Source organism: Carlito syrichta, unplaced genomic scaffold (assembly GCF_000164805.1).
Source record: "Carlito syrichta isolate Samal-C Ts95f unplaced genomic scaffold, Tarsius_syrichta-2.0.1 Scaffold303991, whole genome shotgun sequence".
Lineage (NCBI taxonomy): Eukaryota > Metazoa > Chordata > Mammalia > Primates > Tarsiidae > Carlito > Carlito syrichta.
In genome coordinates this window covers 126629-142489 of record NW_007248087.1, presented here as the reverse complement: position 1 = coordinate 142489, position 15861 = coordinate 126629, and the positions used below count along the sequence as shown (strand labels likewise).

The window sequence follows — 15861 nt, the reverse complement described above, 5'->3', positions numbered from 1 at the left end:
TTCCGGAAAGCCCCCTCGGAGCCTCCCCAAGTAAAGGCGCTCTTGAGGGCCGCCGGCGCGGTGGGGTGACGGCCGGCTCTGCCTCGTGTCCGGGTCCCGGTCCTAGATCGGTGTGAACTAGCTGGCGGCCGCTCTGCCCGGGGCCTCACCCCTCCCCCGCTTGCCGCTGACCCCAGGAACGTTTCTTCCTGCCCGCTTAGCTCACCCTTGAAGGACTGGTAGTCCGTGCACCCCAGGGCGATCGTGAGGATTAGGTGAGCACCGTGTGCGAATTACTGGCTTTGCTAACTGGCCCATGAAAGGGTGAAAATGATTCAGGACAGCACACTGTTTTTGTTTGCTCTTTATATGTGGACCTTTATATACACTCTGCCTTTAAACTCGATCTTTCCTTGAGTAATGCTGTTCTTTCTATCCTGAAAGGCATGCCAAGTCCATCTGTAACTGCCTGCCGGTGACGAGGCGCGTTTTCTAGGCCCGGGATTGTAGTTGGTGCCAAAAAATAGAGTGTAGGCCTCAGATGTTGTGAATATGATAGAAACTAAGAGCAAGGGGAAGAGGTCCCTTCTAGCTTCCTTTCTATACTGAGGGATCATCGCCTATAACTATTACAGTCCTGCTCTGTCCTCATTTCTTGTTACGGGTTATATAAACCCTAACTTTTCTTTGAAATTGACTCCAAAGGTTTTTTTTCTCTTTGAAACCAAGTTATCCTTTTGAAGCTAAACAGGGTGTTTTCTCTTCTTAACTGCTTCTTATGCCTGCATATTGATTCCTTGAAGTCTTCATCAGCTTTATTTTTGGTGTCATTCCGAAAAAATGACTTTGTCTTTTCACTTAAACATGTTTCAAAGTGCTGAGTGGATAGTGAGTGTTAGTAGTCTATCTTTGGAGCTTAATTCTCAAATCTTTAATGTGAAGATAATAGTTTTTAAAATGTTATTTCTTTAGAAAGGGTGAATTGGGTTAACCATCAATTCTAAACACTTGTATTTGAGATAAGAGTTTGTAAGAGCCATGTTTCTTGTTGTTAGTATGGCTCACAGAATATCCTGTGCCTACTTTTGTTAGGGAATGATAGTTGGGAAGGAAGGAGGAGGAATAAACCTTAACAAATGCCCCCAAACATAACCTGTTTCCTTCCACAGGATTTCTGATCCCTAGCCTGGCTGTGATCATTGTGATGGCAAAAGAAAAAGAACTGTTGGTCTCAGAGTCTAATGGCTTCATGGAGAGGGAGAATTTGAAAAGCCCCTTCACAGGTGAGGGATCAAGAAGATGATCTGAATCCTCAAGAAATTTATTCTAAGATGTTCCAAGAAAGGAGATGTAGAAAGAACAGGACATGAGAATATGGCAACTCTTAATTTGCTTTTCTGCTTTGTTACTTTCAAGCTGTGTTAATTTTTTCAGCCTCAGTTTTCTCATCTTTAAGCAGAAAAATGAATGATAATATCTCACCTACTTTAGGGTGAGATAACATATGCAAAGCAGTATTCATAGTAGATAGTGGCGATTGTTACTTCTGTAGTATTTGCTCACGTTTTAACAAAGTATTGCCTAGTTTTCTCCTCAGATGAGAACCTGTTCAGTTTCACCCTTACTCAGATCCCCCTTTTTCTTTTAAATCTTCTAGAATAAAGCTTAATGCATTTATTTTCATTTTATTTTTTGAGACAGGGTCTCACTCTGTCACCCAGACTGGAGTGCGGTGGCATGATTGCATCTCACTGCAACCTCAACCTCCTGGACTCAATTAGTCCTCCCACCTCAGCCTCCCCAGGAACTGGGACTACACGCATGTGCCACTAGGCCTGGCTAAGTTTTTTGTATTTTTTATTTTGGAGACAAGGTCTCACTATATTGTTCAGGCTAGTCTCAAACTTCTGGGCTTAAGCAGTTCTCCCACCTCAGCCTCCCAAAGTTCTGGGATTACAGGCATGAGCCATCACATCTGGCCTAATGCATTTAATTTTAAGTTGATGAACCTCTTGGCAATTGCTGATAGTGGTTTATTAGTGTTGTCACTGACTACCAAAAGTCTGCCTGCTGCTGGTGAACACAGTGGATAAAGTAAAACTAGCTTTAAAATATTTTTTTTAAATCTAAAGAAACTTAGGAAGTTTTACATTTTTATTCCCTCTCTTCCATGCAATTCAGAATTTACTTCTCTGGCATAGAATAGGGAATGTGTTTAGGATATTTGTTTATTCTTGCAGGCAATGAAAATAAGAATAATTTGGGAACTGTTAAGCACAGTAATCCTAAGGCAGATAAACTTAAAGAGAGAGCTTCAGGATGGTCTAAAAGACATGGCTCACAAAATTCTAAGCATGAGGACATAACAGAAATGCCACTGACATGTGTCCAAGAAGATGAGATTTGGTGTCAGGATTCCTGTGAGAATGATGGCAAGTCAGAGAACTGGGGAAATTCGGTAGGGAAAGAGGAGGAAACAAGTCATCACCAGGAGTGGGACCCAGGAGAACATGGCCTTGCCTCTCTCCAGCAGAAGTCATCCTTTGAGGGCAGGTCCTACAGATGTTCTGAATGCGGGAAAAGCTTCAACAATAGTTCTCATTTGCGTACTCACCAGAGGACCCACTCTGGTGAAAAGCCTTATAAGTGCTCCGAGTGTGGGAAATGCTTCTGGAACAGTTCTCACCTGATTCAGCACCTGAGAATGCACACAGGAGAGAAGCCCTACCAGTGTGGTGAGTGTGGGAAAAGCTTCAGCAATACTTCCCATCTTATTATTCACGAGAGAACTCACACAGGAGAGAAACCCTACAAGTGTCCTGAATGTGGGAAGAGTTTCAGTAGCAGCTCTCACCTTATTCAGCATCACAGATCACATACAGGTGAAAAACCCTATGAATGTACTGTTTGTGGAAAAGGCTTCAGCCACAGCTATGTCCTGATAGAACATCAGAGGACTCACACCGGAGAGAAACCTTATAAATGTCCTGATTGCGGGAAGAGTTTTAGTCAGAGCTCTAGCCTGATTCGCCACCAGCGGACGCACACAGGCGAGAAGCCCTACAAGTGTCGTGAGTGTGGAAAAAGCTTTGGTTGTAACTCTACGCTAATAAAGCATCAGCGAATACATACAGGAGAAAAACCCTATCAGTGTCCGGAATGTGGAAAGAATTTTAGTCGAAGTTCAAATCTCATCATACACCAGAAAACACATGCAGGAGAGAAATCCTATGAGAGTCCTGAATGTGGAGAAAGTTTGAGTCGGAACTGCAGTGTGTTAGAAGAATCCAGAATCCAGCCAGGAGGGAAACCCTATAGATGTTGTGAATGTGGAAAGAGCTTTGGCCTCAGCTCCCACCTCATTAGACACCAGAGGACACACACGGGAGAAAAGCCCTATAGGTGTCCGGAGTGCTGGAAAACTTTCAGTCAGAGTTCCACTCTGTTGATTCACCAGAGGACCCACACAGGAGAGAAGCCTTACAAGTGTCCGGATTGCGGTGAATGCTTCAGTCAGAGCTTTAACCTGATCCGGCACCGGCGGACCCACCTAGGGGAGAAGCCTTACAAGTGTACCGACTGTGAAAGACGCTTCAGCAGGAGTGCCTACCTCAGTCAGCATCGGAAAATGCACATAGAAAGATCTTTTGAGTCTCCTGAAGTTGGGGATTTTCCTCATGAATGGACCTGGGAAAGCCGTTCAGGGGAAATTCCCCTCATCTCTTCACTTTCTGTCACAAATTCGTCTTCATCCTGAGTTCTAAAGCCTGGTGGTGGCAGTGTTTTCTTCCTTATTAGACCATTACAGTTAAGATATTCTGCGAGCATTGTGCTATAAAGTTTCTTTCGTGGATTTTCCAAAATGTTTGGGAAAAGACAGCCTCCCTGTTTAAAGGATGGGAAGACCCAGATCATTGAATTGTTGGGTCCATCACCAAGAGTGAAGGCAAAGAAAATGGTTTTGACCTTTGGTAAGATGGGACTAGCCTCAAAGGAACAGTCCAGGGAGGAGGAGGAGTCCAGGGAGTAAGTGGGACATGGGAGAACTTGAGGCTGCTGTGGCCATTGAATTGCCACGTTTTCATTTTCCTTATTGGATAGAGATAGCTTGGCCTCAGGGGTTTATCAGAGCAAGAGTCTGTTTGGATACCTAATGTGATTTCCTAGCTGTTTATTGGGTCTTAGGAAAGAAAGGATTCACTATTACGTGCATTTTTACTTGTTAAAAGTGAGCTTTTGTAGCCTCTAGATCAGCATTGTCCAGTACCATAGCTTCCAGACATATACAGCTATTTAAACTCACATTAGTTAAGATTAAGTGAAGTTTAAAATCCAGTTCCTTTGTCACACTGGCCACTTGCTAGATGCCCAGTGGCCACAGGGGACTAGCGGCTGCTGTGTTGGATATCGCATAGAAGGCTGTTTGTGTCAAGACCATCATTCTTGACAGGCTTATCAGTATTTCCTGTAAGACTACAGAAAGGTGCTCTGGGGTTTTTACTCTCCAAAAGGAATTGCAGTGTAGAGTGGAAGTGGGAGTGTTTTGAAGGCACTGGGTCTAGAGATGGGATATTTATTCTGACAACTGTTCTAATTAACGTATAGCCAACTGGGTTATTTTGTAATGTGATCTTGTTATCTTGACCAAAGCCAGAAGAGGAGGTGGGGTTCCTGAATTCTATTCTTAAAGTTTTCATAGCCCCCGCCCCCCCCAAGTTTTCCCATTATGTAATTCCTGGGCAGCTCAGGACTGGGTTCTTTTTCTAATAATCCACCTACTAAGTCTAAGCCAGTGTCAAAGAACACCCGGCCATGGGATTCGGAGATGCCCTGGCTCAAGTGCTGGCATCTTCTGTTGCTTCTCGACATGCAGCATATGGGCCCGGTGACGGAGAGCCCATCTCTCCCCGTCCATCCTGCAGAAATGGTGCTTTGAAGAGTGTTCCTGCGTCCCATCCCCTCCTCCATGTTTCCCTGCAAGTGCAGGCTGGGAAGGCGAGGGCTCCTGAGTTCCCGGACTTTGTCTCTCACTTCTGGATGCACGATATACTTGTGAGGAACACGTGGAGGTGCTTGCCAGGAACGCAGAGCCAGTGCAGGCCAGTGTGGCTGCTGCCAAGGCTGCAGCTGGGGGCTGAACTGCCTGGGGACCGTGTCAACGTTTGTGACTGGGGCGCCTGATGCTGGGAGACAGTGGCGTGTTTTCGTATTGTTACATGATTAAAAATAAAGCAAGAGCTAACAAACGAAGGCCTTTGGGAAGTGTTTCAGAGTAGCTTTCTGCCTTCCGAAGGGGCACCTTCAAGGGCATCACAGGCTTTCATGTGCCCACCACCTCAGCATCTCCTACCTTCCCATGGGACAGAGTTTTGCCCACTTTTCCTTGAATTGTGGTGTCTCGGGACAAGTTGCCACAGCAACAAAGGGTCTGGCTAACGTTCGATAGTTACATCGAGGGGTTTGCTCCTGAGGCTGAAATTCCGTGGCAAGGCCACAGCCCTGGGAACTGTAAAGTCATCAATCAGATAAGCACTCTGAGCTTCGGTTCCCTCTTCTGTAGAGCAGAGGACATGCCTACCTTGCAGGCTTGCCGTGGAGAGTAAGTAAATGTTTGCAAAGCATGTAGCCCAATGCTTAAAACATAACAGGGTCTCAATAAATGGTCATTAGTTATTAACAGAAGCTAACTGAGAGAATGTCATCCACATGCTTTTAAAATAGAAGTAGCACTACTGGCTAGGCACAGTGGTTCATGCGTGTAATCTCAGCACTTTGGAAGGCTGAGGTAGAAGGATCGCTTGAGGCTGAGAGTTCAAAACCAGCCTGGGCAACGTAGCAGACCCGGTTGCTACAAAAAATTAGCCACGTATGATGGTATATACCTATAGTTTTAGCTACCAGGAGGCTGAGGCGGGAGGATCCCTTGAGACAGGAGTTTGAGGGACAGGAGTTTGAGGTTGCAGTGAGCTATAATCAAGTCACTGCACTTCAGACTGACAGAGTGACACTCCATCTTAGAAAAAAAAATCAAAAGAAAAAGCAATCAATACAACCCCAAACTTACCCTACTTGCTACTTTAAGATATTTAATGATCAACTTCAGGAATTCCAAGAGATAAGATCTTGGAAAAGCACAAGGGCATATTGTGGTTCATGCTTGCAGACTGTCAAAAACACTTCTGAGTTAACTCGTGTAAACAGCCATAGCAGAGACAGGACACTTCACTGACTCTTCATTTTATTCATATATTTATTTTTGCTCATGAAATGAGTTGGTTAAATCAGGAAAGAACAAAATAGCAAGTTGGATTTAAGTTAATTTGCATCTGAAGAGAAACAACGTGGACGATTTATGTCCTATTGCCATCACTATGTTCTTATGACTGCTGACAATGTATAAAACCTGTTTCACAAGCCTTGATGTTTATGGGAACAGAGATCATCACATCTTAGATGGATTAAGGTGGGCTTCATCATAAAACAATTGAGCAAGAATCCTTATGTCTTTGGATCAAAAATGAGGAAAGCAAAAGAGTTGTACCTTGGAGAACATAGTCAAATTTAATTTATTTTTGTGTCAATCTCATTAATCAACAAGTAGCTTCTTTGTTTAGCTCCGTGCGAAGTACATATTCTGTATTCTCTACTTTTATTGCCAGCACGAAGGATCCAACATATGATTAAAGAAAGCATTCTTGCCGGGCTTGGTGGCTCAGCCTGTAATCCCACGCCTTTGGGAGGCTGAGGTGAGTGGATTGCCTGAGCCCACGGGTTCGAGACCCGCCTGGGCAACTTGGTGAGACCGCATCTCTACAATAAATAAAAAATTAGCCGGGCGTGGTAGTGCACGCCTGTAGTTCCAGCTATTTGGAAGGCTGAGGCGAAAGGATCGCTGGAGCCCAACAGGCCAAGGCTGCGGTGGCCAGGAGCGGCCACTGCCCTCCAGTCTGGGGGACAGACTGAGACTCCAACTCAAAAAAAAGCATTCTTGCTTATCAGTGATGTATTTCACAGTTTCTTTTTAATTAAAGAGGAGACTTAGATTCTGTTCCTCCTCAAGGAAGGGGCTCATGTGTCTTGTCCACACAGTGGCCTAGGGAAATGTGTGTCAAGGCTTGCACCCACAACTGTAGCAGGGAGCTTGCTCTGGCTGCAGGTGGCCTACCGCGGGCATGCAAGCATAGGCCTCTTGAGCTGCCACCGTGCCAAGCCATCCGAGTGGGGTCCACCAAGTAGGCCTCAGTGCTGTAGAAGTTCCTGCCTGGCGGGGAGAGGTGGAGTCCCACAGCCCTGTGACTCCTGCCCGGATGTGTGAGCCTGACAGGATCGTCTCAGCTGTTCGCCACTTCCTGAAATCGTGGTGTTTGTCTATTCGCGTTTCTGTCACAGAGCCCCAGAGGCCTGGTCAATCATGAGAAAAAGAGCTTTACTAGAGTCACAGTTCTGGTGACTGGAAAGCCTGAGCATCTACTCGGCATCAGATGATGTGCTGTGTCGTCTCATGGCAGAAGGTCAGAGGGGCAGGGACATGTGCGGAGGGGCAAACGAGGAGTGTCCTCACTTATAAACAACCCACTCTCACCGGGAAAGAGGTCACTCAGGTGAGAACTGCATGTGAGCCCTCCCCACCACCCCGTGACTCCCCTCCCTCCATCAGGCCCCACCTCTTGAAGGTTCCCCTCCCAACATTGCTGCCCTGGGAATTAAGGTCCCAGGCAGAAGTGTTGGCAGAGACACACACCATGGCATGTGATGATGACAAAACTGATACCACCATAGCCTGCCCTTCTCCAGAGTTTTGCTTTCTGAGGTTTCAGTTTCCCATGGTCAACCGTGGCCTGAAAATATTACTTCACTGCTCTTGTGCCTTGGGGCCACGATGAAGTAAAATAAGGGTTGCTGAGAACTAAGATGGCGATCGCGTCCAGGCCAGAAAGAGCAGGGCGGCATGCGGTCGGAGTCTCACTCTCACCCAGGCTGGAGTACAGCAGCTTGATCATGGTTCACTGCAGCCTCAACCTGGGCTCCGGTGGTCCTCCCGCCTTTGCCTCCCGAATAGCTTGGTCTACAGGCACCCGCCACCGTGGCTGGCTAACTTTTTTTCCTTTTGTGGAGACAAGGTTTTATTGTCGCCCAGGCTGGTCACAAACGCCCGGGCTCAAGGAATCCTCCCACCTCCACCTCTCAAAGCGCTGGGATCACAAGCGTGAGCCCCCGTGCCTGGCCTGGCACGAGGTGTTTTCATCATGCTTCGCCGAACAGCAAGCAGTTAAAAACTTACGAATGGCTCATTTCTGGAGCTTTCCATTGACTGTGCTATGCCTGTGTCATTCACTCCACCTCATCGCGGAAGGCCCTGGGTCACCGCACACCGGCACGAGAAGGTGAGTAGGGCACACTAAGATATCCTGGAAGAGAGGGACCACAGTCCCATGAGTAGAATCTGGTATGTTGCTATAATTGTTCTGTTTTATTATTAGTTACTGTTCGCCTGTTACTATGCCTAATTTACAAATTGAACTTCACCATAGGTGCGTGTATAGGAAAGAGCAGTATGTGCAGGGTTCAGTCCTGCCTGAAGTTGCAGGCACCGCCTGGGCGTTTGGGAATGCGTCCCCACAGATAGGGGAGGACCGCTGTGCTTTTTGATTCGGCATTTGGTCTTGCCAGTTCCTTTCAAGCAGTTTAACTGTTCGTTCAGCAGAAACGTTCTTGTGCCTAACTTGTGGAGTGGGGTCCTGTGACGGGGCAAAGGTCCAGCTGTTCAGATGCCTCCCTTCTCCGTGGCAGCTCCGGAGCGCTACCTACTCTGCGGAACCCCCGCCCTCAAACTCAATAATCTCCTGCCCTGAGGGGCTGGAGAGAACAGGTTACAGCTTGCTCTGTGAAAATGCAAACCGGGACACTGATGGTTATTCAGTAGGCGTCACATGCCTGTGCTTCAGGCTAACATCGAATCCTCCCGGGATACGGATTCATTTTTGTAACCCACGAGCCCGGAACAGAGCCTGGCAGGTGAGGCGTTTGTGGGTTTTGGTTGAGGGGTCCTCACCGACGGATGGTGGGTCACACTGGATTGGAGTGGGTCACCTAGTGTCTCCTCAGGGTCTTTCAACACCTCGACCTGGTCCAGCCCCCGGCTGGGCTGTTTGGAAACGACAGGCGCTGTGAAATGAGGCGAGGGGTGTCCTGCACTAACCCCAGAGGAACTTAGCAGTGTCCTGACTGTTCGGAATACCTTGAGCTGTGGACGCAGACTGTGCAGGAAAAGCTTAACACTTGTTTCAATTCAGCTTTTAGTCATCTTATCTTGTAGATTCGGAAAGCAAGGAGTGAGGTGAGGTACTTGGCACACCAGAGATGTTAGGGAAATGCAGGAAAAGGCACACTCGGCCTTGCAGGGCATTTCCCATTAAAGTAAGGGCGCTGATGGGCAAAGAATGGGAATAACTGGATCCCAGCGTGGCAGGGGCCAAGTGGCAGCACTTAACGGTCAAGGGCAAGGTGGCATAGTTACCATGGTGACCAGCAGAGGCAAAGCGACACTCAGAATCACCTGGTCTGTGCAGATCTTTGGTGCTGGCTAATCAATCATGATGTTTCCAGAAGCGAAATACATCTGAAGAAGTAGAAATCGTCTAGGTCAAGTGAACAAAAGGCTAACTCAAGTCATAAAAGCAGAGAATCATGGCTTCGAGTGATTCCCACACTTGAGCCAGTTTACAGACCCAGAACCCCTTGAGTGAAAGGGAGGCGGGGTCTCCTTGAGGAAGAAGCCTGGCACACCAGCGAAAACGGGACTGTTCATCTTCCTCCCAGCCCTCCCTGTAGGGACCTCTCGCCTCTTGCTAGGATAACTGTGCAGTGGGGAGAGGGAAAAAGTCAGACCTTTGGGCGAACTACGGGACACTGGCTCTGGACTGACACTGATTCGAGGAGGCCCAAAACAGCACTGTGGCCCTCCAGGCTGAGTAAGGGCTTGTGCGGGTCAGGTGCAACGGAGTTCTCGCTCAGGCCCAACTTGCAGTGGGTCTGGTGAGTCCCGAAACCCGTCCTGCAGTTGCTTCCCCAGGTCCAGAATGCACAGTTGGAACAGACGTGCTTGGCATCCCGGGCACAGTCCCCACATGGGCTCCCTCACTTGTGGGGCGAAGCACGCTGTGGTGGGAAAGGCCAAGTGGAAGCCACGAGAGCCGCCCCTGCCTGGGAAAAGAGGAGACCAAAACCAGTACTGCCGCCCTGGGAGCATTTCAGGGGCTAGTTTCACCTTCAGCGACTTGAAAGATGCAGGGGTGGAAAGTCTCATCACATGCCCACCGGGCTCTCCTGTTTGGTGCTCGCAGAAGACGTGGGTCTTGGAGAACGACGGCGGAGGACCGTGAGCTCAGCCAGGCGCTGACTCCCATCGCAGCTGCTGTGCCCGGCGTGGCCTCTCATTGCTCGAGCAGATGTGCCGGGCATGCTGCTGTTGATCCAGCAAGGTCTGTTCCTCCACACCTGTCCATGAGGCCCACCAGAAGGAGTTTGTGCTCCGCGGTCAAAGTCAGCGGTAGGCCATCACTGTCCTGCTGGGGGTGCATCTGCTCTCCAGCCCTCAGTCATGACTCAGTTCGCGAGGACCTGGCTCACCTTTCCGTTCCAAGAGCTATCACAGTGGCCGTGACCCTGATGACATGGTGCTGACTGCCTCCAGTGAGCGAGAAGCAGCAACCCTTCTAGGCTTACTGGTGAGACATGTGCGTGTCAAAGGCTGGGACATCCATCCAGCCGAAGCTCAGGGGCCTTCTGCCTCGGTGAACCGCCTAGGGGTCCAGCAGGGTGGGGCCTGTCCAGACGGCCTTTCTCAGGTGAAGGGTGAGTTCTTGCGCCTGGCCTCTCCATGGCCAAGAAAGAGGCGCAAGTCCTGGTCGGCCTGCTCGGGTTTCGGAGGCAACATGTTTCTCATCTGGGTGTTTTACGGGGCGGCGGGACAAGCTGCGAGGTCTGAGACGGCTCTGGAATAGGTCAAGGCTGCTGTTTGCAAGCGCTGGCCTCGGGTCATGGGATCCAGCTCATGCAATGGCCCGTCAGGTGTCAGTGGCAGATAAGGATGCCTTCTGGCACCTTTGGGCGGCCTCCACAGGTGAACTGCAGCAGAGGCCTTTCGGGTGTGAGAGCCAGGCGCTGCCATCACCCGCAGACACCCCCTACTCTCTCCTTTAGAGAGGCAGCTCTTCCTGCTGCCGGACCGTAGACGAAACTGGACACTTGATCATGGGCTTCCAGGTGACTGTGCAACCGGAGCCGCCCAGCATGACCTGGCATTCTCTGCCTCGTCAAGCCCTAAAGTTGGGGTGCCCGGCAGCACCCCACCAGCACGCGGAAACCGTGTGTGTGTGATCAGGCCCCGGTGGGTCTCGCAGGCCCAAGTGAGCTATGTGAAGAAGTGGCCCCGGCGCCCTTGGCTCCTGCTGCCATGCTGCCCTCTCTCCCAGCCCGCACTCCTGGCTTCAGGGGAGGGCCCTGTGACAAGGAGAGGACTAGGGCCTGGTTTGCCGATGGCTGCCCACAGGCAAGCCACCCTGAAAGCGGACAGCTGCAGCTCTGCTGCCCCCTTCTGGCCCATCCCCGAAGGACAGTGTTGAAGGGAAACCGTCCCAGGAGACGACTTCCGGCAGTGCACCTGGCTGTGTATTTGCCTGGAAGGGGAGGTGGCCACATGTGTGATTATATGTGGGTTCATGGGCTATAGCCAATCAGTGGTCTGGCTGGGCGGTCACGAACTTGGAAGGGATGTGATTGGGAAACTGGTGACAAATTTGGGAAGAGGTATGTGGACAGACCTCTATCCATGAGTGGGCAAAGGATGTGAGAATATTTGTGTCACGGAATCCACTGGTCGGTCTTACCACGTTCCCCATCATCCTGAGCAGCTGGTCTGACAGAATGGCAGAATGGCCTTTTGAAGACACAGTCACAGCGCCACCCAGGTGACAAGGCTCTGCAGGCTGGGCAAGGTTTTCCAGAAGGCTGTGTGTGCTCTGCATCAGTGCCAACCTCCGGTGCTGGACTCCCACGGCCGGGATTCGTGGGTCTGGGAATCAGTGTGACCTACTGGCAAAATGTTTGTCTCCTGTTCCAACAACGTGGGTGCTTGGTGGCCTAGAGGTCTTTGTTCCAGAGGGAGAAATGCCTCTATCAGGAGACACAATGAGCTCATTAACCTGGAGGTTCAGACTGCTGCCTGACCGCTCTAGGCTCCTTATGCCTCAGCGACAGCAGGCTCAGAACGGCGTTATGGTGTTGGCGGGTGTGTGATTCCAACCACCAAGGGGAAGCTGGACCATTACTCCACGGGGAAGGCAAAAGAGAGCATGTCTGGAAGTCAGGAGCTCTCTTGGGGCACTTCTTGGTATCACCACGCTCTATGATTAAGGTCACTGGGAAACTAACAACCCACTCCAGGCCAGGACTATGAATGGCCCCAGCCCTCCAGGAAGGAAGGTCTGGGTCACACTCCCAGGTGAAAAACCCTGGGCAGCTGAGGTGTTTGCTGCAGGCAACACAGAACAGAGAGGAGAAGAAGGTAGCAGTTATAGATACCAGCTCCAACCATACGGCCAGTTCCAGAAATGAGGACTGAAATATGCATGTTTCTGCCCTGTTGTGCTAAGCATATGTTTGTGTGTATATACACACATCTTAGGCAAATGTCTTTGTTTTCTATCCTCTTATTTCCTTATCACATAAGCTCTACTGACTTGACTTCAGTATTTCAGTATTGTTAACTTTACATCATAGTATTTAAGTTACGGGAGATCCAGAGAAGAGTAAATATCACTAAAGAACTTCACCCCCTCTGGGGATGTGATTAGTATGTTTTTGGTTGTATGCAGGATAGTTGTATTGTGTTGGGCAGAATGATGACCTTGTTATTGTCTTTATTTGGAGATGAGGTATGGCTTAAGGAGACGCATTTGGGTGCCAAGCGGACAAAGGGTGGACTTGCCATGGCTCATATCAGGTGTTAGCTTGATGGGACTGAGGGATGCTGCCATTGCAGGTGAGACCTTATTTCTGGGTGTGTCTGGGAGGGTGTTTCCAGTGGATATTGACACGGGATTCCCTGGGCTGGAGGAAGACATGCTTTCAACGTCCACTCAGCTTGGGGCCTGACTGGGGGCACAGGGAGGCAGGGAGACCCTCTCTCTCTGCCCCAGCCTCGTTCCTAGCCCTTACCCTTCACAGCAGCGTCTGCTTCCTCTCATTTCGACACCCACGACATCCGGAATGACTTACTGGCTGTTGTCTCCCTGAACTCAACTCCAGAATGACAGGCGCCGTGTCTACTTTGTTCACTGCCTGACTCCCAGCACTGTCACGTTTGTTACGTTACATCGGATCGAGGGACACGTCGTGGCTCTGTGAGCCACGAAGGAGAAAAACAAAGTGAAGACACAATCCCACCTTGACATGGTTGGCTTCATCTCTCGCAACTAGAATTTGTAAAAGGTTTTGTGAACGCTGAGGGGAGGCCGAACAATTAAATGATTGGGGCTAAAAGTCTTTGGATTGGGGCTAAAAGTCTTTGAGAGTTTCAGTCTAATGTATTTCTAATGTGTTACAAACAAAAACAGTGAAAAGGGAATTGCTTGGCTTGTTACAAAGAAAAACAGGATCAAGCCAGGAAAGGTTGTCTTCAGCTTGCTGAAAAATGCTTACCATACACCAAATGCTGAGTCTGTAACTGAGTGAGGCACGGTCCTTGCTTGATGAGCTGAATCCTCTGGAAAAAGCATTGGTGAGTAGATGACTGTAATCCAAATCGGTGACTGTGACACAGAGGAGGAGTTACGAAAACGTAAGGGAAGAAGTCATGAGTTATGGGGCTTAAAACACGGGCAGCTGAAAGGGAGGCAAGGCTCTGGCCACACCCAGACATGGCACCTTAGACACAAGACTGGCCTGGAGTGCCAGAATAGGGCAGTGGTGGCAACAGGCACTTAAGCAAGGGGGATGGAGAGCAGGTGAGCTTGCTGTTTGCGTTACCATAACAAGGTCTTTGTATGGGGGAAAAGATAGCAACAAAGTCAAACATTCTTAGATTCCCAGTAGACTTCCTCACCCATTTTGATTGCTTGTTTTTGGCTTCACCTCTTCCACTTCGGCAAAACATTTCCCTCTGACTTTTTCCATTGGGGAAACAAACAAAAAAGTCGCTCAGGGCGAGACTGGGTGAATACGGAGGGTGGGGCATGCCGAACACTCAGCACAGTGTGGGCAGGTGGGTCTTGAACCTGCAGGCTCAGGCAATCCACTCACCTTGCAAATCATCCATCACGAAATGGACAAATGCATTAGGAGAAGCCCCAAAAAGTAAAAAACCACCTCACTGAAGCCGAATGCAGCCTCTCATGACAACACTAGCTGGCACACTGATGCCAGTGGGTGCCTAAATACTTACCTAGCAGGGAAAGCCCGTGCTACAAGGGTTCTACCCTCCAGAGGATAATTCCGGTTTTTTTTTTTTGGTCCTCCCCTCGTGTAGCATTACTACTTTCTGCCAGTAAATGGTTGATTTTGTCTCGTATTTCATTGCCTTCGCTTCAGGTCTAAATGAAAGATATCTCGTCTGGAATAAATGAGCCATGGCAAGATTCAAAAGCATTTTAGCAATGCTTACATAACATTTAATCCGGTTCAGAAAATACAAGCATTCAGAACATACCCCAAGTGAGGTATTACACACGCTCTTTTTGCTTCAAATTCAGAAGTGGATCTTGAACTGTCCAAAGGATTGAGCACCTGATGCTGTGAAAGAATGACTTTGTGGGCCAGGCTCGATGGCTCAGCCTGTAATCCCAGCACTTTGGGAGGCCGAGGTGAGTGGATTGCCTGAGCCCGCAGGTTCAAGACCCATCCAGGCAACTTGGTGAGACCTCGTCTCTACAATAAATAAGAAATTAGCCAGGCGTGGTAGTGTACGCCTGTAGTTCCAGTTACTTGGAAGACTGAGGTGGAAGGATTGCCGGAGCCCAGCAGGTCGAGGGTGCGGTGGCCATGAGCGTGGGCGACAGAATGAGACTCCAACTCAGAAAAGAATGACTGTGTGAGATAGAAACACATGAAGACAGTTGCTTTCAGGACACTAAAACATTTACTTAGTAAGAAAAATTCGTCGGGTGTGGTGATTCATACCTATTCCCGGCGTTTTGGGAGGCTGAGGCGGGAGGGTTGCTTGAGCCAAGGTGTTCGAGACCATCTCTGCAGAAAATAAAAAAAATTAGCCAGGCATGGTGGCGTGCACCTGTCGTCCCAGCTTCTGAGGAGGCTGAGGTGGAAGGACAGCCCGAGCCCAGGAGACTGGCTGCGGGGAGCTGTGATCGGGCCACTGCACTCCAGCCTGGGCGACAGGGCGAGAGACCCTGGCTCCAACCCGCAGAAACATTCCCTTAAGGACCATCTGGAGAGCTGGTAAGCAAGTGGGGGCCTTCCTGACTGCCCGGCCTCCTTTCGCGTAAGGGTCAGCTGTCAAGCCTTTTACCATCTAAGCAACACAGGCGCTCGCGGGTACCCAGAAGCAGTTCCCGACCCTTCGAAGTCCCGCTCCAGCGGAGAGAACTTTCGGGCCGCCAAACTCGCTGGAAAGTGGCGGGCGCTGCGCGGGCAAGGGCGAGTCTGGGAAAGCGGGCACTTACCGGCAGCTACGGGGCAACGTCTGGAGACCGGGGCTTGAACTGGCTGCCTCGCGGCGACTTCATTTCCTCACAGCTGTGGCTGCGTCAAGCCACGCAAGCTCCGAGCGCGCCGCGTCCCTCGTCTTGCAAACCGAGGGCGCTGAGAGCCGCACGAGTGCCCGGGAGCGTTCCGGGGGGGTCGCAAGGCGACCCTGAGTGCCGGGGA

At 49.8% G+C, this 15861-nt stretch overlaps 1 protein-coding gene and 1 long non-coding RNA gene across 2 annotated transcripts in view; one reads left to right on the top strand and one right to left on the bottom strand.

The window, feature by feature from the left end:
* ZNF572 (zinc finger protein 572) overlaps window positions 1–3893 on the top strand; it is a 4110-nt gene extending 217 nt beyond the window's left edge. The window contains exons 2-3 of the mRNA XM_008059306.2: window positions 1149–1262; window positions 2220–3893. Of these exons, the coding sequence (XP_008057497.1) occupies window positions 1184–1262; window positions 2220–3736 (1596 nt within the window). The 5' untranslated portion in view covers window positions 1149–1183 and the 3' untranslated portion in view covers window positions 3737–3893. The remainder of the gene's footprint in view (window positions 1–1148; window positions 1263–2219) is intronic.
* Window positions 3894–15096: 11203 nt separating this feature from the next.
* On the bottom strand, window positions 15097–15816 carry LOC103261728. The gene is made up of 2 exons (XR_504378.1): window positions 15657–15816; window positions 15097–15222 (listed from the first exon to the last, which is right to left on the bottom strand). It is a non-coding gene; the product is annotated as an uncharacterized LOC103261728 (long non-coding RNA).
* Between the last annotated feature and the right edge of the window lie 45 nt (window positions 15817–15861).